The following is a 23,832-nucleotide window of genomic DNA, read 5'->3' as shown; positions in this document are numbered from 1 at the left end:
TGACAGTGTCGTGAGATGACGTCAGGTACTGTAGCTCTCACTGTTGCGGGAAAAGCTGTTCACCGACTGACTGGACATTTACATCAGACGAAATAGCTGGGTTTCGAAAGCGAAACATCAAGTCAACGTGGATTTGCAGTGGCTAATATATTACATTGTTTAAGAAGGGTAAGGTTGCTTTTTATTTGGAAATGATTATATTGCTTCAACAACAACAACAAAAATGCAGTAAACGTTGTAGCTAGCATAATGGCTAACATAGCTGAACATGTCATGCCATGTTCCGTCGTTGTTTACTAAATAAATGAACAAACATATTGACATATGGGCTAAGATACACTTTAACTAAAATAATGTATTTTGTTTTTGAATCTAAGTACGGTAAAAACACTTGGGTGTGACAACACTTGGGGTGTGTTAAAATGCCAGACAGTTCGATTTACTAAAAAGATGAACTAGTAAGCTGACGATGCTAGCTAGCTAACTAGTGATGCGAGGCGTGCAAGCAAGGCTTGTTCTACAACTTTCTCGACATTATGAATGGATAACTAGCTATGTAGTTAACTACATCTGCTACGGCTTTATTTTCCTAATATAATATAGTTACCCGTTTTAGCTTGCCAACCTCTTTATGGTATTGTGTTCCGAAATAAAACGATTTTCTTTAATGAAACGTTATTTAGCTAACTAACAATCGTCTCCCGCAGTCACGACTGCAGATAACATGTTCTGTGCATATGTAATTAAAGTGATATTGACTTATTCAGCATTAATGAATGACAACACTGTCTGGGAGGCATTTGTTGTACATAAGTCTACACAACAAAATCGCCATCTGGGAACAAGCGCTGTAAGCGAGAGGGCCCATCTGATCATTTCTTCAGGCGGCGGAGGCAAGGTGCATTCAACTGATACGATGCACATCGTAGTTCAGGCCTGTGGATGGACAACACTGATATGATGGGCGAATTGAAAAGCTAGGATTAAGTAGCCGGTTGTAATGCATATATTAACTAGTTTGCTTTATTATGAGAGGCAAACAATGTTTGTCAATGTTTACAGCCAATTAGCTGGAAAGAATGCGTCAGTCAGTGTGGGCTTTAATTCTCAGATAGGCCTACTGTCCAATTGTTTACGGTGTTGCAATGCATTTGAGTCATTTAGCAGACGCTCTTATCTAGCGCGACTTACAGTATATTCATATTAATGCTGATTTACATATTAATCATAGTGCTGCCTGTGTTTTTTATTTATTTAACTAGGCAAGTCAGTTAAGAACAAATTCTTATTTACAATGACGGCCTACACCGGCCAAACCCGGACGACGCCAGCCTGGAATCGAACCAGGGGGTCTGTAGTGAAGCCTCAAGCACTGAGATGCAGTGCCTTAGACCGCTGCCCCACTCGGGAGCCACACACAATGCATGCATGTTCATGCAGCTGATATTTGTTTATTTCTAGAAATATGAACCAGCAGCCTGGTACTCAGCCTCATCAAGGTCTTAAATTGTACTCAACAAGAAAAGACTCCTCAAACTTGCTGTCGCCGCCACAGGCTGTTTAGGCCTACTTTTTATTCATCTTCTCCCAATAAATACATAATTTTACTGTCTGCTCCTGTTTTTACCAGGGCCAGGACGATACCAGTATCGCGATAATTCTTCCATGGTAAAAAATGAAAACACTATGCAGATAAAAACTCTTTGGTCCTTTAAAAACCTACTGTATCTAAAATATTGTGTGCTATAGCTTGGAAAATAAAAAATGTGACTCAGGATGACAACATAATGATATTGGTTTCCAACATTAGGGCTGTTTTCCTAAATAAGTTAAATCCGCATGGTGTTTTGTTTCCTTGCCACTATACTAAGGAGCAGAGGTGGGACCAAGTCACTATTATTCAAGTCACAAGCAAGTCTCCAGTCACAAGGTCTGAGTCTCAAGTCGAGTCCCAAGTGGAACGGGTCGAATCTTGAGTCAAGTCCAAGTCGTCCATTCTAAGAGCAAGTCTAGTTGAGTCAAGCTTTTTCAAGTCAAGTCTCAAGTCAAGTGAAAAAAATTATCTATACAGGCAATGACTTGTTCAACTACAAATATTTGTCTACTTATTGAAGAACCAGACAGCCCTTTTCATTATTTTGTCTGCAACATATTTTGATGACGTAATAATTGATTTTAACTAATTCCAAATGCAAGCGTCATAAGTGAATGATACATTTCAAGCAATTTTGACATAACAAAAGACCAGTAGGCCTATGGTAGTAATTGTTGCTTGATGCCCCAGAGCAAGCGGCATCATAAGGCCTACCGCCTGGAAAGCATGGTCTGTCTGCACCACACACTATTACGTTGGAAGGCTGCCTGCCCGCAGAATGCTCGTTGCTATCTGGCTAGCCCTTTTCTTCCTCACACATACTGTCATTAATTTTCCAGAATGTTCCATCTTCATCCAATAATATTAAAGGCAGTGTGATGTCACAGCTATCTTTAGACATCTAGCCAGTAGCCTAGTGTTGTTCTGGGGAAGATGCCTCGGTAGTACGTTTCTAAACTGTATTTTATATGGATAATCTAGATGGCCTACTGTGTTTTTGTCAGGCAAAACTGTAGGAAATGAAACAAGTGCTTTCTGTGTCACTAATCTGGGTATGCCTGCCCCCCTTTTCATGCCAGTGCTGATGGCTGGTCATTGGTCAACAATCAAGACACACAACTTTTTGGTTCTGAAGCACAGATGAGATATTTGAGACAGTTTTAGTGCAGTACCGTAGTACCGCCTATATTAGAAAGCAGATACTGTGTGTGTGTGTGTGTGTGTGTGTGTGAGGGTATATACAGTGGGTATAGAAAGTCACCACCCCTTTTCAAAATGTTCACCTTTTGTTGCCTTACAGCCTGAAATGAAATCACATAAAATCAGACTTTTTCCTGGCTTCATTTATACACAGTAACACGTAATATCCAAGTGGGGAAAAAAATCTAAAAAACTGAAAATGATTTACAATTAAAACAGTAAAATAGCCTATTTGGATAAGTGAACACCCCTTGAGTTAATACTTGGTGGAACCACTTTTTGCTTGAATTACAGCCATGAGTCTCTTTGAATACGTCTCTACTAACTTTGCACACCTAGACTGTGCAATATTTGCCCATTCTTCCTTGCAGAATTGTTCAAGCTCAGTCAAATTGCATGGTGACCGCTCATGGACTGCACTCTTCAAGCATTCCACAGATTCTTGATGGGATTTAGGTCGGGGCTCTGACTAGGCCACTCAAGGACATTCACCTTCTTGTCCTTCAGCCACTGTACGGTAGCTTTGGGTCATTGTCATGTTGAAACATGAACCATCTTCCCATTTTCAACTTCCTGACAGAGGGCTGCAGGTTCTCCTCAAGCATCTGTCGGTATTTTGCACTGTCCATTTTCCTTTCTATCCTGACAAGTGCTCCAGTCCCTGCTGAAGAGAAACACCCCCAGAACAGGATGCTGCCACCGCTGTGCTTTACAGTAGGCATGGTGTTCTTTGGGTGGAAAGATGTATTGGGTTTTCGACAGACATAACGTTTTGCGTTCAGGCCAAAAAGTTCAATTTTGGTCTCATCTGACCACAGCACCTTTTGCCACTTGGCCTCAGAATCTACAATGTGCTTTTTGGCAAAGCTCAAACGAGACTTGTTGTTGCCTTTTTTGAGGGGAGTTTTTTTCAGGGACGGCCTGATCTATTCTGCCATACACCTTCCACTTCTTAATAATGGTCTTAACTGTGCTCCGAGGGATAGACAAAGCCTTTGAAATCTTTTTATATCCATCCCCCGACTTGTGCCTTTCCACAACTTTATCTCGTAGATCTTTTGAAAGTACCATTCCGCCCATAGTGGATTCTTTGCTTTGAATTGCACTACTAAGCAGTGGAGTCCTCTATGAACAACTGCTTTTATTCTGAACTAATCAAAGTCGCTACAATTGATCACAGATGGAAGACAATTAGCTTGATTTGTGATCTGGAAGGTGGTTGAGTATACCTCAGCAAGTTTGCAATTGGGGTGGGTGGGGAGTTCACTTGTCCAAATAGGGTATTTTACAGTTTTAATTGTAAATCATTTTCATTTCTTTAGATTTTTTCTCCCACTTGAATATTGTGGGTTACTGTGTGTAAATAAAGCTGGAAAAAGTCTGATTTTATGTGTTTTCATTTCAGGCTGTAAGGCAACAAAAGGTCAACATTTTGAAAGGGGGTGGTGACTTTCAATACCCACTGTATATACAGTTGAAGTCGGAAATTTACATACACCTTAGCCAAATACTTTTAAACTCAGTTTTTCACAATTCCTGACATTTAATCCTAGTAAATATTCCCTGTCTTAGGTCAGTTAGGATCACCACTTTATTTTAAGAATGTGAAATGTCAGAATAATAGTAGAGAAAATGATTTATTTCAGCTTTTATTTCTTTCATCATATTCCCAGTGGGTCAGAAGTTTACATACACTCAATTAGTATTTGGTAGCATTGCCTTTTAAATTGTTTAACTTGGGTCAAATGTTTCGGGTAGCCTTCCACAAGCTTCCCACAATAAGTTGGGTGAATTTTGGCCCATTCCTCCTGACAGAGCTGGTGTAACTCAGTCATGTTTGTAGGCCTCCTTGCTCGCACATGCTTTTTCAGTTCTGCCCACAAATTTTCTATAGTATTGAGGTCAGGGCTTTGTGATGGCCATTCCAATACCTTGACTTTGTTGTCCTTAAGCCATTTTGTCACAACTTTGGAAGTATGCTTGGGGTCATTGTCCGTTTGGAAGACCCAAGCTTTAACTTCCTGACTGATGTCTTGAGATGTTACTTCAATATATCCACATAATTTTCCTTCCTCATGATGCCATCTATTTTGTGAAGTGCACCAGTCCCTCCTGCAGCAAAGCACCCCCACAGCATGATGCTGCCACCCCCGTGCTTCACGGTTGGGATGGTGTTCTTCGGCATGCAAGCATCCCCCTTTTTCCTCCAAACATAACAATGGTCATTATGGGCAAACAGTTCTATTTTTGTTTCATCAGACCAGAGGATATTTCTCCAAAAAGTACATTCTTTGTCACCATGTGCAATTGCAAACCATAATCTGGATTTTTTTATGGCAGTTTTGGAGCAGTGGCTTCTTCCTTGCTGAGCGGCCTTTCAGGTTATGTTGATATAGGACTTGTTTTACTGTGGATATAGATGCTTTTGTACCTGTTTCCTCCAGCATCTTCACAAGGTCCTTTGCTGTTGTTCTGGGATTGATTTGCACTTTTCGCACCAAAGTACGTTCATCTCTAGGAGACAGAACGCGTCTCCTTCCTGAGTGGTATGATGGCTGCGTGGTCCAATGGTGTTTATACTTGCGTACTATTGTTTGTACAGATGAACGTGGTACCTTCAGGCGTTGGGAAATTGCTCCAAAGGATGAACCAGACTTGGGGAGGGCTACAATTTTTTTTCTGAGGTCTTGGCTGATTTCTTTTGATTTTCCCATGATGTCAAGCAAAGAGGCACTGAGTTTGAAGGTAGGCCTTAAAATACATCCACAGGCACACCTCCAATTGACTCAAATGATGTCAATTAGCCTATCAGAAGCTTCTAAAGCCATGACATCATTTTCTGGAATTTTCCAAGCTGTTTAAAGGCACCGTCAACTTAGTGTATGTAAACTTCTGACCCACTGGAATTGTGATACAGTGAATTATAAGTTAAATAATATGTCTGTAAACAATTGTTGGAAACATTACTTGTATCATGCACAAAGTAGATGTCCTAACCGACTTGCCAAAACTATAGTTTGTTAACAAGAAATTGGTGGAATTGTTGAAAAACTAGTTTTAATGACTACAACCTAAGTGTATGTAAACATCAGACTTCAACTGTATATACACTACCGTTCACAAGTTTGGGGTCACTTAGAAATGTCCTTGTTTTCGAAATATATATATTTTTTTGTCCATTAAAATAACATCAAATTGATCAGAAATACAGTGTAGACATTGTTAATGTTGTAAATGGCTATTGTAGCTGGAAACGGCTGATTTTTAATGGAATATCTACATAGGCGTACAGAGGCCCATTATCAGCAACCATCAGTCCTGTGTTCTAATGGCACGTTGTGTTTGCTAATCCAAGTTTATCATTTTAAAAGGCTAATTGATCATTAGAAAACCCTTTTGCAATTATGTTAGCACAGCTGAAAACTGTTGTGCTGATTAAAGAAGCAATAAAACTGGCCTTCTTGAGACTAGTTGAGTATCTGGAGCATCAGCAATTGTGGGTTCGATTACAGAATCAAAATGTCCAGAAACAAATAACTTTCTTCTGAAACTCGTCAGTCTATTCTTGTTCTGAGAAATGAAGGCTATTCCATGCGAGAAATTGCCAAGAAACTGAAGATCTCATACAACGCTGTGTACTACTCCCTTCACAGAACAGCTCTAACCAGAATAGAAAGAGGAGTGGGAGGCCCCGGTGCACAACTGAGCAAGAGGACAAATACATTAGAGTGTCTAGTTTGAGAAACAGGCGCCTCACAGGTCCTTAACTGGCAGCTTCATTAAATAGTACCCGCAAAACACCAGTCTCAACGTCAACAGTGAAGAGGCGACTCCGGGATGCTGACCTTCTAGGCAGAGTTGCAAAGAAAAAGCCATATCTCAGACTGCCCATCTTAATCTTTTCTTTTTATTGGCCAGTCTTAGATATGGCTTTTTCTTTGCAACTCAAACTAGACACGCGAAAGTATTCACCCCCTTGGCATTTTTCCTATTTTGATGCCTTATAACCTGGAATTAAAATTGATTTTTTGGGGGGTTTGTATCATTTGATTTACACAACATGCCTACCACTTTGAAGATGCAAAATAGCCCCCCCCCCCCCTATAAGCTTGACACATCTAGCCACTGGGATTTTTGCCCATTCTTCAAGGCAAAACTGCTCCAGCTCCTTCAGGTTGGATGGGTTCCGCTGGTGTACAGCAATCTTTAAGTCATACCACAGATTCTCAATTGGATTGAGGTCTGGGCTTTGACTTGGCCATTCCAAGACATTTAAATGTTTCCCCTTAAACCACTCAAGTGTTGCTTTAGCAGTATACTTAGGGTCATTGTCCTGCTGGAAGGTGAATCGCCGTCCCAGTCTCAAATCTCTGGAAAACTGAAACAGGTTTCCCTCAAGAATTTCCCTGTATTTAGCGCCATCCATCATTCCTACAATTCTGACCAGTTTCCCAGTCCCTGCTGATGAAAAACATCCCCACAGCATGATGCTGCCACTACTACGCCATCCACTGTTCCAAGATGGCGTAGTAGTGCAGTTGTGTTTTTATCGTCTGTCTGTAAATAGCCTGTAAATACCCTATTTTTCGTACATATTTCCCTATCAGGCTTTTCATCCTTCTACAAGATATACTTTCCTGCAACCCGCCTCACTCAATGTGGAACGGATTCTATTATTGACTTACCTTGACTTACCTTTATCTAGAATCTAGAATCTCCAGTTGAAACTAGCTAGCCAGCTAACTAGCTACTTGCTATTTGCTATTAGCCACAGCTAGCGGTGTTTCACCCAGGACATTGGATTTTTTTCTGCGGGATTAATTTTAATCACTGGACATTGATCACCGGATATTCGGCCAGTCTGCACAGCGCGTTATCGACCCAGAACATATCAGTTTTTCCGCCGGAATCACTGAATCACTGGACCTTTAACTCCGGATTTCATCGCTACCAGCTAGCTACCACCAGCCAGCTACAACAAAACGGACGCTGTGGTCTGGCTAATCAAATCATCCTGAGCTAGGCCCATCGCCCATCTCCCGGCTATCTACCTCTCTGTCAACCGGACGGGACCACCTAGTGTTGACACGGAGCCCCGCCGATCCTACACGACTGGTCTGCGGACGAAATCGTCTGATGTGGTTACGACGTTAACCACGAAGATTCCATCCATCTGCTAGCCCTGGCCCGCTAGCCGTGGCCTCTTACTAGTGCTTCACCACCGGACCTTATGATAGCTCAGCTATACAGCTGATATCTGCTGGACTGTTCCTTTTTACGGTACTACATCCTGTTTATGTTTAGCCTCAGCCCAAACATGGTTAGTTTATTGTTGTTTCGGTTATTTCTAATTGTACTATATCACTGTAGACCCCCCAGCCTAGCTAAACCTGCATTAGATAGCTCCTTTGCACCTCCCCCTATACACGCGGAGACCGACTCAATTGATGACTCTAGCGATGCTATCTCTTTCATTGTTACCCAACGCTTAGGGTTACCTCCACTTTACTCATATCCTTCCATATCCTTGTCTGTACATAATGCCCTGAATCTTTTCTATAACACCCGGAAATCTGCCCCCTTTATTCTATGTACCCAACGCACTAGAAGACCAGTTCTTAAAGCCTTTAGCCGTATCCTTATTCTAGTCCTCCTCTGTTCCTCTGGTGATGTAGAGGCTAACCCAGGCCCTGCAGTCCTCAGTATCACTCCTACTCCCCAGGCGCTATCATTTGATGACTTCTGTAATCGCAAAAGTCTTGGTTTCTTGCACATAAATATCAGAAGTCTACTTCCTAAGTTTGAGTTATTCACTGCGTTAGCACACTCTGCCAACCCTGATGTTCTAGCAGTGTCTGAATCCTGGCTCAGGAAGGCCACCAAAAATTCTGAAATTTCCATCCCCAACTATAACATTTTCCGTCTAGATAGAACTGCCAAAGGGGGTGGAGTTGCAATCTACTGTAGAGAGAGCCTGCAGAGCTCTATCATACTATCCAGGTCTGTGCCCAAACAGTTTGAGCTTCTACTTCTAAAAATCCACCTTTCCAGAAATAAGTCTCTCACTGTTGCCGCTTGCTACAGACCCCCCTCAGCCCCCAGCTGTGCCCTGGACACCATATGTGAATTGATTGCCCCCCATTTATCCTCAGAGTTTGTACTGCTTGGTGACCTAAATTGGGATATGCTTAATACCCCAGCCATCCTACAATCCAAGCTAGATGCCCTCAACCTCACGCAAATTATCAACGAACCTACCAGGTACAACCCTAAATCCGTAAACATGGGTACCCTCATAGATATCATCCTGACTAACATACCCTCTAAATACACCTCAGCTGTCTTCAACCAGGATCTCAGCGATCACTGCCTTATTGCCTGCGTCCGTAACGGGTCCGCGGTCAAACAACCACCCCTCATCACTGTCAAACGCTCCCTAAAACACTTTAGCGAGGAGGCCTTCCTAATTGACCTGGCCCAGGTATCCTGGATGGATATAGATCTCATTCCGTCAGTAGAGGATGCCTGGTTGTTCCTTAAAAGTAATTTCCTCTCAATCTTAAATAAACATGCCCCATTCAAAAAATACAGAACTAAGAACCGATATAGCCCCTGGTTCTCCTCAGACTTGACTGCCCTTGACCAGCACAAAAACATCCTGTGGCGTACAGCATTAGCATCAAATAGCCCCCGCGATATGCAACTTTTCAGGGAAGTTAGGAACCAATATACACAAGCAGTCAGGAAAGCAAAGGCTAACTTTTTCAAACAGAAATTTGCATCCTGTAGCACTAACTCCAAAAAGTTTTGGGACACTGTAAAGTCCATGGAGAATAAGAGCACTTCCTCCCAGCTGCCCACTGCACTGAGGCTAGGAAACACTATCACCACCGATAAATCTACAATAATCGAGAATTTCAACAAGCATTTTGCTACAGCTGGCCATGCTTTCCATCTGGCTACCACTAACCCGGCCACCAACTCTGCACCCTCTGCTGCAACTTGCCCATGCCCCCCCCGCTTCTCCTTCACACAAATTCAGACAGCTGATGTTTTGAAAGCGCTGCAAAATCTGGACCCCTACAAATCAGCTGGGCTAGACAATCTGGACCCTTTCTTTCTAAAACTAGCCGCCGAAATTGTCGCTACCCCTATTACTAGTCTGTTCAACCTCTCTTTCATAACGTCTGAGATACCCAGAGATTGGAAAGCTGCTGCGGTCATCCCCCTCTTCAAAGGGGGTGACACTCTAGATCCAAATTGCTAAAGACCTATATCCATCCTGCCCTGCCTTTCGAAAGTATTCGAAAGCCAAGTTAACAAACAGATAATTGACCATTTCGAATACCACCGTACCTTCTCCGCTATGCAATCCGGTTTCCGAGCTGGTCACGGGTGCACTTCAGCCACGCTCAAGGTCCTAAACGATATTATAACCGCGATTGATAATAGACAGTACTGTGCAGCCGTCTTCATCGACCTGGCCAAGGCTTTCGACTCTGTCAACCACCGCATTCTTATTGGCAGACTAAATAGCCTTGGTTTCTCAAATGACTGCCTCGCCTGGTTCACCAACTACTTCTCAGATAGAGTTCAGTGTGTCAAATCGGAGGGCCTGTTGTCTGGACCTATGGCAGTCTCTATGGGGGTGCCACAGGGTTCAATTCTTGGGCCGACACTTTTCTCCGTGTATATCAATGATGTCGCTCTTGCTGCTGGTGACTCTCAGATCCACCTCTACGCAGACGACACCATTTTGTATACATCTGGCCCTTCATTGGACACTGTGTTAACAAACCTTCAAACGAGCTTCAATGCCATACAACAATCCTTCAGTAGCCTCCAACTGCTCTTAAACACTAGTAAAACTAAATGCATGCTTTTCAATCGAACGCTGCTGGCACCCGCCCACCCGACTAGAATCACCACTCTCGACGGGTCTGACCTAGAGTATGTGGACAACTACAAATACCTAGGTGTCTGGTTAGACTGTAAACTCAACTTCCAGACTCACATAAAGCATCTCCAATCCAAAGTTAAATCTAGAATCGGCTTCCTATTTCGCAACAAAGCCTCCTTCACTCATGCTGCCAAACATGCCCTCGTAAAACTGACTATCCTACCGATCCTTGACTTCGGCGATGTCATTTACAAAATAGCCTCCAACACTCTACTCAGCAAATTGGATGTAGTCTATCACAGTGCCATCCGTTTAGTCTCCAAAGCCCCATACACTACCCACCACTGTGACCTGTACGCTCTTGTTGGCTGGTCCTCACTACATGTTCGTCGTCAAACCCACTGGCTCCAGGCCATCTATAAATCACTGCTAGGCAAATCCCCGCCTTATCTTAGCTCATTGGTCACCATAGCAGCACCCACCCGTAGTCTGCGCTCCAGCAGGTATATCTCACTGGTCATTCCCAAAGCCAACACCTTCTTTGGCCGCCATTCCTTCCAGTTCTCTGCTGCCAATGACTGGAACGAATTGCAAAAATCTCTGAAGCTGGAGACTCTTATCTCCCTCAATAACTTTAAGCATCAGTTGTCAGAGCACCTTACCGATCACTGCACCTGTACACAGCCCATCTGAAATTAGCCCACCCAACTACCTCATCCCTATATTGTTATTTATTTTGCTCATTTGCACCCCAGTATCTCTATTTGCACATAATCTCTTGCACATCTAGCATTCCAGTGTTAATACTATTGTAATTATTCTGCACTATAGCCTATTTATTGCCTTACCTCCATAACTTGCTACATTTGCACACACTGTATATATATTTTCTGTTGTATTTATGACTTTATGTTTTTTACCCCATATGTAACTCTGTGTTGTTGTTTTATTGCACTACTATGCTTTATCTTGGCCAGGTCGCAGTTGTAAATGAGAACCTGTTCTCAACTGGCTTACCTGGTTAAATAAAGGTGAAATAAAAAAAATAAAAAAACCATGCTTCACTGTGGGGATGGTGTTCTCAGGGTGATGAGAGGTGTTGGGTTTGCTCCAGACATAGCGTTTTCCTTGATGGCCAAAAAGCTACATTTGAGTCTCATCTGACCAGAGTACCTTATTCCATATGTTTGGGGAGTCTCCCACATACCTTTTTGGCGAACACCAAATGTGTTTGCTTATTTTTTTCTTTAAGCATTGGCTTTTTTCTGGCCACTCTTCCGTAAAGCCCAGCTCTGTGGAGTGTACGGCTTAAGGTGGTCCTATGGACAGATACTCCAATCTCTGCTGTAGAGCTTTGCAGCTCCTTCAGGGTTATCTTTGGTCTCTTTGTTGCCTCTCTGATTAATGCCCTCCTTGCCTGGTCCGTGAGTTTTTGTGGGCGGCCCTCTCTTGGCAGGTTTGTTGTGGTGCCATATTCTTTCCATTTTTTAATAATGGATTTAATGGTGCTCTGTGGGATGTTCAAAGTTTCAGATATTTTTTTATAACCCAACCCTGATCTGTACTTTTCCACAACTTTGTCCATGACCTGTTTGGAGAGCTCCTTGGTCTTCATGGTGCCGCTTGCTTGGTGGTGCCCCTTGCTTACATTACATTACATTTTAGTCATTTAGCAGAGTGTTGTTGCAGACTCTGGGGCCTTTCAGAACAGGTGTGTATACATACTGAGATCATGTGACACTTTGCACACAGGTGGACTTTATTTAACTAATTATGTGACTTCTGAAGGTAATTGGTTGCACCAGATCTTATTTAGGGGCTTCATAGCAAAGGGGGTGAATACATATGCACGCACCACTTTTCCGTTATTAATTTTTTTGAAAAAGGTTATTTTTTTCATTTCACTTCATCAATTTGGACTATTTTGTGTATGTCCTTTACATGAAATCCAAATAAAAATTCATTTAAATTACAGGTTGTAATGCAACAAAATAGGAAAAACACCAAGGGGGATGAATACTTTTGTAAGGCACTGTACACACACACACACACACACACGGTAGGCTATATGTGTAGCCTATTTAAAAAATGTATTAAAAAATGTGTTTTTCCCCATTCAGTTTCACACTCGCAACCCCCCCCCCCAAAACGTTCTCCCCACTTAGAGAACCACTGCGATAGCTCACCCGACCTGTCTTGATTGACAGTTTGCTGCTCCAGTGTGCGTTTCAAATCAAATTGTATTTGTCACATGCGCCGAATACAACAGGTGAAATGCTTACTTACAAGCCCTTAACCAACAATGCAGTTTTAAGAAAGAATACCCTAAAAAATATAATATTATAATAATTAAAGAGCAGCAGTAAAATAACAATAGCGAGGCTATATACAGGGGGTACCAGCACAGAGGCAATATGTACTTGTAGGTAGAGTTATTAAAGTGACTATGCATAGATAATAAACAGAGAGTAGCAGCAGCAGCGCAAAAGAGGGGAAGGGGGGGCAATGCAAATAGTCTGGGTAGCCATTTGATTAGATATTCAGGAGACTTATGGCTTGGGGGTAGAAGCTGTTTAGAAGCCTCTTGGACCTAGACTTGGCGCTCCGGTGCCGCTTACCGTGCGGTAGCAGAGTGAACAGTCTATGACTAGGGTGGCTGGAGTCATTGACAATTCTTAGGTCCTTCCTCTGACACCGTCTGGTATAGAGGTCCTGGATGGCAGGAAGCTTTGCCCCAGTGATGTACTGGGCCGTACGCACTACCCTCTGTAGTGCCTTGCGGTCGGAGGCCAAGCAGTTGCCATACCAGGCAGTGATGCAACCAGTCAGGATGCTCTCAATGGTGCAGCTGTAGAACCTTTTGAGGATCTGAGGACCCATGCCAAATCTTTTCAGTCTCCTGAGGGGGAATAGGTTTTGTTGTGCCCTCTTCACGACTGTCTTAGTGTGTTTGGATCATGATAGTTTGTGGGTGATGTGGACACCAAGGAACTTGAAGCGATCAACCTGCTCCACTACAGCCCAGTCGATGAGAATGGGGGCGTGCTCGGTCATCTTCTTTTTCCTGTAGTCAATCCGTTGCAGGTTTTTGTGCATGCTGCAGCTACTGTCTCTGGCTGCGTGGAGGGTAATCCATGGAGATTGCCACAAAATGAGTGACAAAACATTACAAAACCTGGCCAGATAATTAAGTAATCAGTCTCAAGTCAAAGTCGAGTCCCAAGTCTTGAGGCGTCAAATCTCATTAAATTTGTGACCCGAGTCAGACTCGAGTCCAAGTCATGTTACTCGAGTCCACACCTCTGCTAACGAGTATCGCGATACTGCTATCGTCCCGGCCATACTGTTTTCCTAAAGAAGTCAAATCCGCTTCGCTTTTGTTTCCTTGCCACGATACTAACAAGTATCGCGATACTGGTATCGTCCCGGGCCCGTAGTTTTTACGGTTTATAATTGGGACTGGATAGTTTTCCCTTCATGGCCTAGCCCTAGCAGTTGAACAGTGAAATATTCCTGGAACGTGATAGTGACATGTCTGCCCATCTGATAAACAGGCCTTCTTTCTGTCCTGGGGATGCATGCTGTTTTCTGTAAATGCATGATGCTGTGTTAGGCTTATGTGGAGCAAATTAATTTAACTCTGGCATGCATTGCATTGCAAACATGCACGCTTCCCTCTCCTGGCTTGCCTTTTGAGAGCTCCTCAGTGCATTACATTAATGTGCTTTTAATCTCCCATTCTTTCGGGTAGCATTAAGGATGAGAAAGATGGGGCGATTGCTAATAGGTTAATGGATATTTCTTGCCGCTGTCTATAGCTGTAGATTGCACTGACCTTGGCCTTGCCTTGGCTTGCACTACAGATATGGGCCAGCAGTGTGTTAATAACACAGCATTATAGGTCAAATGCTAAATTAGGCTAATCATTGTTGTGTATTTCCTGTTATTGAAGGGTGAAATAAAATTAGCATGATTTGCATGGCATTTACATTTTTTTACATTTTAGTCATTTAGCAGACGCTCTTATCCAGAGCGACTTACAGTTAGTGAATACATCTTTTTTTATACTGGCCCCCCGTGGGAATCGAACCCACAACCCTGGCGTTGCAAACGCCATGCTCTATCAACTTGCATGGCAGAGAGGTGTAGTTTTCCTTTCACTGACACGCCGCTGTAAGACCGGAAGTGACTAAGTATTTTCTTAGAGTGTTACCTAATCAGTTTTGTTACACGGGTCAATCACAACATGGGCGTCTCGGGGTTCTTGATCGATGTTTAAGATATTAGCTTGAAACAATGTTGTGTGCTCCCCTCTGGGCTATTTCCTAGAGCAGGTTTACTGGTAAATATACAGTGCCTTCAGAAAGTATTAAAACCCCTTGACTTTTTCCACATTTTGTTGTTACAAAGTGGAATTAAAATGGATTGAATTGTCATTTTTTGTCAACGATCTACACAAAATACTCTGTCAAAGTGGGAGAAATGTAACATTTGGAAAAAAAAGAAAATAAAAAATGGTTGACAATTACAACACGAATATCTTGATTAGATAGATAGATACTCCCGAGTGGCGCAGTGGTCTAAGGCACTGCATCACAGTGCTAGCTGTGCCACTAGAGATCCTGGTTCGAGTCCAGGCTCTGCATCACAGTGCTAGCTGTGCCACTAGAGATCCTGGTTCGAGTCCAGGCTCTGTCGTAGCCGGCCGTGACCGTGAGACCCATGGGCGGCGCACAATTGGTCCAGCGTCGTCCAAGGTAGGGGAGGGTTTGGCCGGCAGGGATGTGGGTTCGTTTCCCACGGGGGGCCAGTATGAAAAAAAAATACATGTATGCATCCACTACCTGTAAGTTGCTCTGGATAAGAGTGTCTGCTAAATGACTAAAATGTAAATAGATATTCAACCCCCTGAGTCAATACATGTTAGAATCACTGTTGGCAGCGATTACAGCTGTGAGTCTTTCTGGGTAAGTCTCTAAGAGCTTTCCACACCTGGATTGTGCAACATTTGCCCATTATTATTTTCAAAATTGTTCAAGCTCTGTCAAATTGGTTGTTGATAGACAATCATTTTCAGGTCTTGCCATAGATTTTCAAGCAGATTTAAGTCAATTTAGGAACATTCACTGTCTTCTTGGTAAGCAACTCCAGTGTAGATGTGGCCTTGTGTGTTAGGTTATTGTCCTGCTGAAAGGTGAATTAATCTCCCAGTGTCTAGTGGAAAGCAGACTGAACCTGGTTTTCCTGTAGAATTTTGCCTGTGCTTAGCTCCATTCTGTTTCTTTTTTTATCCTGAAAAACTCCCCAGTCCTTAACGATTACAATCATACCCATAACATGATGCAGCCTCCACTATGCTTGAAAATATGGAGAGTGGTACTCAATAATTTGCTGTATTGGATTTGTGCAAACATAACACTTTGTATTCAGGACAAAATGTTAATTACTTAGCCACATTCTTTGCAGCATTACTTTAGTGCCTTGTTGCAAACAGGATGCATGTTTTGGAGTATTTGTATTCTGTACAGGCTTACTTATTTTCACTCTGTCAATTAGGTTAATATTGTGGAGTAACTACAATTTTGTTGATCCATCCTCAGTTTTCTCATATCACAGCCATTAAACTCTGTAACTGTTTTAAAGTCACCATTGGCCTCATGGTGAAATCCCTGAGCGGTTTTCTTCCTCTCCAGCAACTGAGTTAGGACGGACACCTGTGTCTTTGTAGAGACTGGGTGTATTGATACACCATCCAAAGTGTAATTAATAACTTTATCACGTTCAAAGGGATATTCAATGTCTGCTTTTTTTTACCCATCTACCAGTGGGTTCCCTTCTTTGCGAGGCATTGTAAAACCTCCCTGGTCTTTGTGTTTTTTTATACTCCAAAAAATCTCAATTGAATCCATTTTAAATTCAGTCTGTAACACAAAATGTTTTGGAAAAGTGTAAATACTTTCTGAAGCCACTGTGAGTGTAGATATATACCTGTGTGAAAGAGAGGGAGAGTGACAAAAGTATGCAAATGTATGAAAATGTATCGCTCTGGATAAGAGCGTCTGCTAAATGACTAAAATGTAGATGTAAAAGAGCGACGTCGTGGAAAGCTTGTGCTGTCAGCCACTATTCAGTCCCAGACAGTCCCTAACTCAGCTGATAGATTGATTGTCTACACTACATTCTTGTTGATTCAGAAATGCATAGAGGTGAGTTCAAACAGCCAAGCCTACAGGAATTGCTGCTGGGTTCTGTACCTACCTTGTCAGCAAGCAATTATGGTTGTCGGAACAGCCAAGATGGCTTGTGTCAGATAAGGATTGTAATCTGTTATGATCAAATCAAATTGTATTTGTCACATGCTTCATTGACAACAGGTGTAGACTAACTTGTTAACTACTTACGGGTCCTTTTCCAACAATGCAGAGTTAAATATAAGATACAAATAATAATTGAAATAGTGACACGAGGAATAAATACACAGTGAATAACAAATAAAAAATGAGTAGAAAATAACATGGCTATATACATTAAGTACCAGGATTGAGTCGATGTGTAGTGGTAATTGAAGTAGCTATGCACTGTACAGGTAGGGGAATGTTGTGAAGCTGGATGCCAATGAATGTTACCCATCTGGGTTGAGTCCCCTATGGTCAGACCAGTGTGCAGAGACTGTATCAGGACGCAGGGAGCTGTGTCCCAAATGGCACCCTATTCCCTTTTTAGTGTGCTACTTTTGAACAGAGCCCTACAGGCCCAAAAGTAGTGCACTATAAAGGGAATAGGGTGCCATTTGGGATGCAGACGGGCTTTGGCAGCCAGGGGAAATGGGACAGTCAGGTGTTACATAATTCTACCGTTATTCAATGTGGCCTGAAAAGAGGGAGTGAAGGGGGTGGGGGAGAGAGAGAGAGGGGGGAGGGAGAGCGAGGAAGGGAGATGGCCCCTGATGACTGTAGTGATCTGATCTGCTTTCCCTTGCTTATCCGGTTGAGTGTGAGAGAGACAGGATTAGTGTGTGTGTGTGTGTGTGTTGACTGTACAAGCTAAGGGGAAATGGGGGGAAATTGTTGTGCTCCTCTACTTAGCGGAAGCTACCGGCTAGGGATACAAAGGCTAAGTTACACAACCAGAGGTCATTAATGTCTGCTACACAAATCACTCGATAAACCTGCCATACAGTTTTATGCTGGGTTTTTTATGCGGTTGGCCCTGACCTGCATTTTAAATGTGTATTAAAGGAGGACAATAGAATGGACCGAGCTTGAGGTGGCTGAGAGAACCTGTAGAGTGAAGGAAGGGGATGACGTAATGCAGTAAGGCACGTGTGTCAAACACAAGGCCCCCTGGACACATTTCTATCTGGCCCGCACATTGATTTGCGTTGTCAATTCATTTTGGCCCGCTTCCATATAGCCTGCAATGCGCTGCACTACAAGTCACAGCAAGCACTGCCAACGTGCTGCACACCAAACGGCAGTGCTTTGCCACATACACACCCCTCCTCCCAGACTCTCACACACACACCCACACCCCTCCTCCCCAGACCTCCCAGACCCACACACCCACACCCCTCCTCCCAGACCCACACACCCACACCCCTCCTCCCAGACCCACCCACGAGCCAGCCAGTGTACTGTATCATATCACCACTAATGGCACTGACCGAATCTTCTACTGGACCCAAAGTTTAAACTTATTGTAGACTAAATGTCCATGGCAAGTTTCTGTTCCAATGAGTCATTGCTGTAGCCTACAGAAAATGTCATCTTGGTTGTCAAAAAGTTATGAGATAATAGATTCACACGCGGGTATACATTACTACTAAAGGACTATAGGACACACAAGTGAGTATAAATGAGTCGACAGTTGAGTCGTCTACTTTATGAAATGACAGCCTGATGCACTGGCATTGTCAATTCAACCTCAATTGCGCTGCGATCATGTGTCTCGTTTACCGCGCGCAGCGGAGGGAAAGTGTATAGACACATGCCACAGTCCTAGCTAGGCTACTAAAATGTTGCAGTCTGGCTTCGGTTTTTAAAGCTTGACAATGAATAACCAAAAAACTAAACCTGCAACAAAACACCATGCAAAGGAGAAACATGTAGGCCTATTACAGCAACATTTGATCAGTATCCTAGGCTGGCTACTCAACTACAATAAATTTTGAGTATGCCATTGTGCATTCAACCGCACCGGTGATCCATGCAGTGTAAAAAAAAAATGAAAAACATGTTTTAGGTTTAAATGTTTAACAACCTATAGCAACGTTTTTGTTATTTGGAGTTATTAAATACTTTTTGATTAGTATCACAGCATATGGTATATACAGCATCCCATGTACATAAGTGGATATTCTAAAGGGCCATATTTTTTCAAATAAAACAATGGCCAGTTTGGGTCGCAGTTCTAGGCAAGTTTTTTTGTAAAAACTAACATAATTGTCTGTCTGTCTGTCTCTGTCTGTCTCTGTCTGTCTCTGTCTGTCTCTGTCTGTCTGTCTGTCTGTCTGTCTTTTTTCAATATGTGTTTGACACCCCTGCAGAAATGGAAGTGTTTCAAGGATGGGTCCCAAATGGCCCCTCTTTTTTCCTATATATAGTGCACTACTTTGGGCCCAAGTCAAAAGTAGTGCACTATGTAGGGATTAGGGTGCCATTTGGGACTCAGCCCAGGTCTCCTACCAAAGCGAAGCAGATTAATAATGCATTCAATTACCAAGACACCACCTGCCTGGGTCCATGGCGACACTGTGCTCTGGTGCAGGAAAGCACTGTACCGTTCCCTGGTGGTCTGTCTTTCCTTATCTAGGTATTTTTGTGAATAACGTCAGGTCCTATTCAGTCAACTGGTAACTGGGTCTTCAAGATTTTTGCAAAACAAACTATTTTTTGTGTGGATTTTTCCATTAAGCTTTATAGGCTAACATGTAGTTGAACTTTTATTTTTGTTTCGCCCCATTGCCTAAACACTGTTTGGTTAAATTTAATTTTGCACCAGCCAGTATGCTAAGTCCAGTGGAGGCTGGTAGGAAGAGCTATAGGAGGACGAGCTCATTGTAATGGCTGGAATGGAATAGTATCAAACAGATCATACATATGGAAACCACATGTTTAACTCCGCTCCATTAATTCCATTCAAGCCATTACAATGAGCCTGTCCTCCTATAGCTCCTCCCACCAGCCTCCACTGAAGTCCAGTATGACCTGGTGGTGTAACAATGCAGTGGGGGAAAAACACAATAAAGCATCATGAGAGTGACAGGGCACAAAGTGTTCTCTCCAGTGAGAGTATTATTTGGATTAGGCCTAGATGTGAACAAAGTGGTCTGTCATTCTACATCCTTCCATTTCAGTTACCTAGAATCATATTGTCAGGACGAGTGGATCCTAACCTAACGTTGCAGAATCAACTAGCCTATTCTAGAACAGCCAGTCGTTGGACAGTGTTTCATTTGGCTTGATTCAACTCTGTCATCAATGCCTCCTGTTTTCGCCCTGCCTCCTGTACGTTGCAGAGAGCAGACTGACTGACATAAGCAGCTTAGCAGTGTTGACTGGGTATACGTGACTCTGTGTGAAAACTCTGCGTTCTCAGGAAGACTGCCTGGGCTGCTGCCTGGGCCTTTTGCCTGCCTGCTTCCCTCATTATTCTCATCACCTTTGTAATCATGCAGATGCTGTGCTTTGCCAGTGTGGCCAAGACTGTGCTAAGACCATCATTACTTTTCCCGGTGTCTCCTTTTAGAGGGAGGGAGTAAAACAAGAATGGAGAAGAAAAATACTTTCTCATATTATTGACCTAAGATGTGTCTGTTGAACTTTAATGCTGACAGCTAGGCTAACTGGTATGACAAATTTGAGAAGTTGTCAAACATCATCATCATCAGTCTAAGTTTACTATGTTTCACCATTTCCCTTCCACTGCCTCACTTTCCAGAAAGCTCCAGCTAGTCATGTTATTTCAAATGCAAAGTCCCTCCCAACAGTGGTCTGTTCCTGTGAATATCATTGCAGGTTTTTGTCATGTGTTTCTTTGTTTCCTTGTTCCTCAGGGCGGCAGTAGGAGAAACAGACCATGTCTCAGGACAAGAACAGCTACCCTGGGGTTATGGGGGAGAACAACCCCCTCCACAACAACATCTACGGACCGCCCCAGCCCGGGTTCGGGATAGCCCCTCCCAACTACACCCCGGCCCCAGTGCAAGCTCCATACCCCGGCCAGCCTGTAGCCTATGGCCAGCCTACACCATACGATCAGCCTGCACCCTATGGTCAGCCTGCACCCTATGGTCAGCCCGGGTTTCCTCAGGGAGGCCTCGGGTTTGGACAGGGTCCCTACCCTCAGATGCCCTATCCCCAGGGCCCCTACCCCACAGGGCCCTACCAGCAACCTGCACAGCCAGGGTTCCCTGGTGACCCCAACAGTGAGTAGAAAGTAGTGGACATATAGCTGTGCTTGAGACATTTCACATGATTATGTTTGGAAGAGAAGTCATATGGTGTCATGGTGAATCTAGGAAGAGGTTGCTCTCTAGACACTGTTCCTGGTTCTTCTAGGTTTACCTCCATTCTATGCTTTAATGGCTATAAGAGTGTAAAACTGTCTCTAGACCTGGGCTAACATGCACATTATCCCTACACTTAAATGTTTTGTAACTCTCAAGCCCATATCATACATCATTAGTCCAAGTGGGCCAAAAGCAATGTGCTCAGGGACAGTTAAATTAATTATGTTACCAGTCTTCACTCCTGCTTATGTCAGTTTTCCATTTCAAAGGCAGGTTTGGAAATTCTTTCTATTTAAGGTCACTGTTTGGTTTTCCACTTAGATGGATGTATTATTACCCTGAGAAACTGCTGCCTGTGTCTTTCACTGTCCATCATTAACCTAGTGTGCTGAAGAAGCACACAGTTCATCCTCCTGAGGTTAAACTGTCTCACTTTCTGACTCACTGACTGATCAATAACTATATAGAACTCACCCTTTCAATGACCCGTGTCAAAACGACACATACAATAGTCTCACAATTGACAAGCATTTGATTGGCAATAGTCTCACCCCTGTAGTGATTAAACCCGTAGTTACAATTTGGTCCTTGTTGTTGTTGTCTGGGGTTTTCAGCTTCCATTGGTGACGGTTACCATGGGGATGTGCCGCCATCTTACTACGACAACGAGGAGTTCACCAACTCTGGCTTTGAGGACAAGAGCATCCGACAGGCGTTCATCAGAAAGGTGAGGGAGGAGAGGGGACGGGACTGCATGAATGAGAACAGAATAACGTGCTGTCAGTTGAGTGAATGGAGGAGATTGAAACCAAATCATTCTATCAGCTGCTAGTTATTCAGATGTAAATGAGCTGTTAGCTAACTCTGGTGCAAAAATAAATAAACTCTGGTGCAACGCATCACTTCTCACTTTTGAGATGTACTGTATGTTTTGGTTGTACACTGTCCCTGTCCAAATACACTTAATTAATAAAACAATGATCTGCTATTCTTTTCACGTTTTTGACTATTATTCAAAATAAATACATTCCTGCACAAATCTAGCCAGCAATGTTTCACCTTTTAATTTCAATAGCCAATGTTGACTGACCCTTTGTCATAGTTATTGAGAACCTTTCTTGAGACAGTCCTGTAACATCTGTCTATCCAACCTTCTCCCCCTCCTCCTAGGTGTTCCTGGTGCTGACCGTTCAGTTGATGGTCACCACCGCCTTCGTGGCGGTCTTCACCTTTGTGGACGACGCCAAGTTGTTTGTGCGGCGTAACCCCTGGACATACTACGTGTCCTACGCAATCTTCTTCGTGTCTCTCATCACCCTCAGCTGCTGTGGAGAGTTCCGGCGCAAACACCCCTGGAACCTGGTGGCATTGGTACAGCCCCACCCTGACTTTGGCTGCATCCAACATGGCACCCTATTCCCTATGTAGTGTTCTACTTCAAAAGTAGTGCACTATGTAGGGAATAGGGTGCCAGTAGTGCACTATGTAGGGACTAGGGTGCCATTTGGGACGCATACCGTGTCTTTTAACCTCTAAATAGATGCTTTGTCTTTTGCATCAACCCTATATATCTGTTAATAATGTTTCGGTTTGGGACAATGTTGCTGGAATTGGGTAGATATTGATATTAGACTAGAGCTACAAATATAAGAGAGATATTGTCAAGATGGATATTGTCAGGTTTTATAAAACCGTAAGAAATCAACGAAGCACAGATTAGATCGATTAAAGGTGCACTATGCAGAAATCACTCCACCATTTCCTGGTTGTTAAAATTCTAATAGTATGCCTAATTTCAGTTTCTATATGGAAAAAACAAGCAAGTGTAGTGTAGAGAATCATTGTACCATCTGAACCGCTGTGACATATATTTTCCAGAACCCAAAATATTGTATTGTCAGCTGTTTGAAGCTGGTGTACAAAACCAAAAGTAAAAGACGCAAAAACGAAACTTATAAAAGGGGAAGCATAGAATAGCGCACATAGAACAGATCTACTGCTTCTTAGACTTGCTTTCAATGAGAATGACAGATCTATAACTCACATTTGTATGTGAATTTTGTTGGGTCGCCCAAAAAGTTACGTATTGTAGCTTTAAATACAGTTGATGACCTGATTTTGTCTATATGTTAGTTCTATAACATTCTGAGAGGGATGTGTTGTGGTTGTAATCCTGACGTTGTCTGTCCTCAGTCCATCCTGACCCTGAGTCTGTCCTACATGGTGGGGATGATCGCCAGCTTCTACGACACGGAGACCGTCATCATGGCCGTGGGCATCACCGCTGTGGTCTGCTTCACTGTGGTCCTCTTCTCACTACAGGTCTGTAGTACACACATGCACACAGGCATGAACAAACACACTCCATCCTTACTCCCACCTTGCTGTCAGTGTCACACTTACTGTTTTGCAAACCATGATATTATGGAGTATTTTTCTGCCTCCATGGCCTTTGTTTCAGTTTCACTATTACTATCGCATACTGTCACTATCGCATACTGTCACTATCGCATACTATTACCATCACATACTATGGCATAGCCTTGAGAATTGAGGAACGTGCAGGGACTTTAACCTCAACTCCTTCTTGGGACAATAACAATCCTTGACAATCCCACATTTCCCTGT

The 23,832-nt window shown here is 43.1% G+C and overlaps 1 protein-coding gene across 1 annotated transcript in view; it reads left to right on the top strand.

Annotated features, from left to right (window-relative positions):
* The first annotated feature begins 54 nt into the window (after nucleotides 1-54).
* The window catches only part of LOC311132761 (protein lifeguard 1-like), a 29,076-nt gene continuing 5,298 nt past the window's right edge, over nucleotides 55-23,832 (top strand). The window contains exons 1-5 of the mRNA XM_084166057.1: nucleotides 55-168; nucleotides 20,749-21,120; nucleotides 21,819-21,931; nucleotides 22,375-22,575; nucleotides 23,398-23,526. Coding sequence (XP_084022183.1) covers nucleotides 20,772-21,120; nucleotides 21,819-21,931; nucleotides 22,375-22,575; nucleotides 23,398-23,526 — 792 coding nt within the window. The 5' untranslated portion in view covers nucleotides 55-168; nucleotides 20,749-20,771. The remainder of the gene's footprint in view (nucleotides 169-20,748; nucleotides 21,121-21,818; nucleotides 21,932-22,374; nucleotides 22,576-23,397; nucleotides 23,527-23,832) is intronic.

Source organism: Coregonus lavaretus, assembly GCF_964263955.1.
Source record: "Coregonus lavaretus genome assembly, chromosome: 7".
NCBI lineage: Eukaryota > Metazoa > Chordata > Actinopteri > Salmoniformes > Salmonidae > Coregonus > Coregonus lavaretus.
Note: the sequence above shows the minus strand (reverse complement) of the source record. Positions and strands in the feature narration are given on the sequence as shown.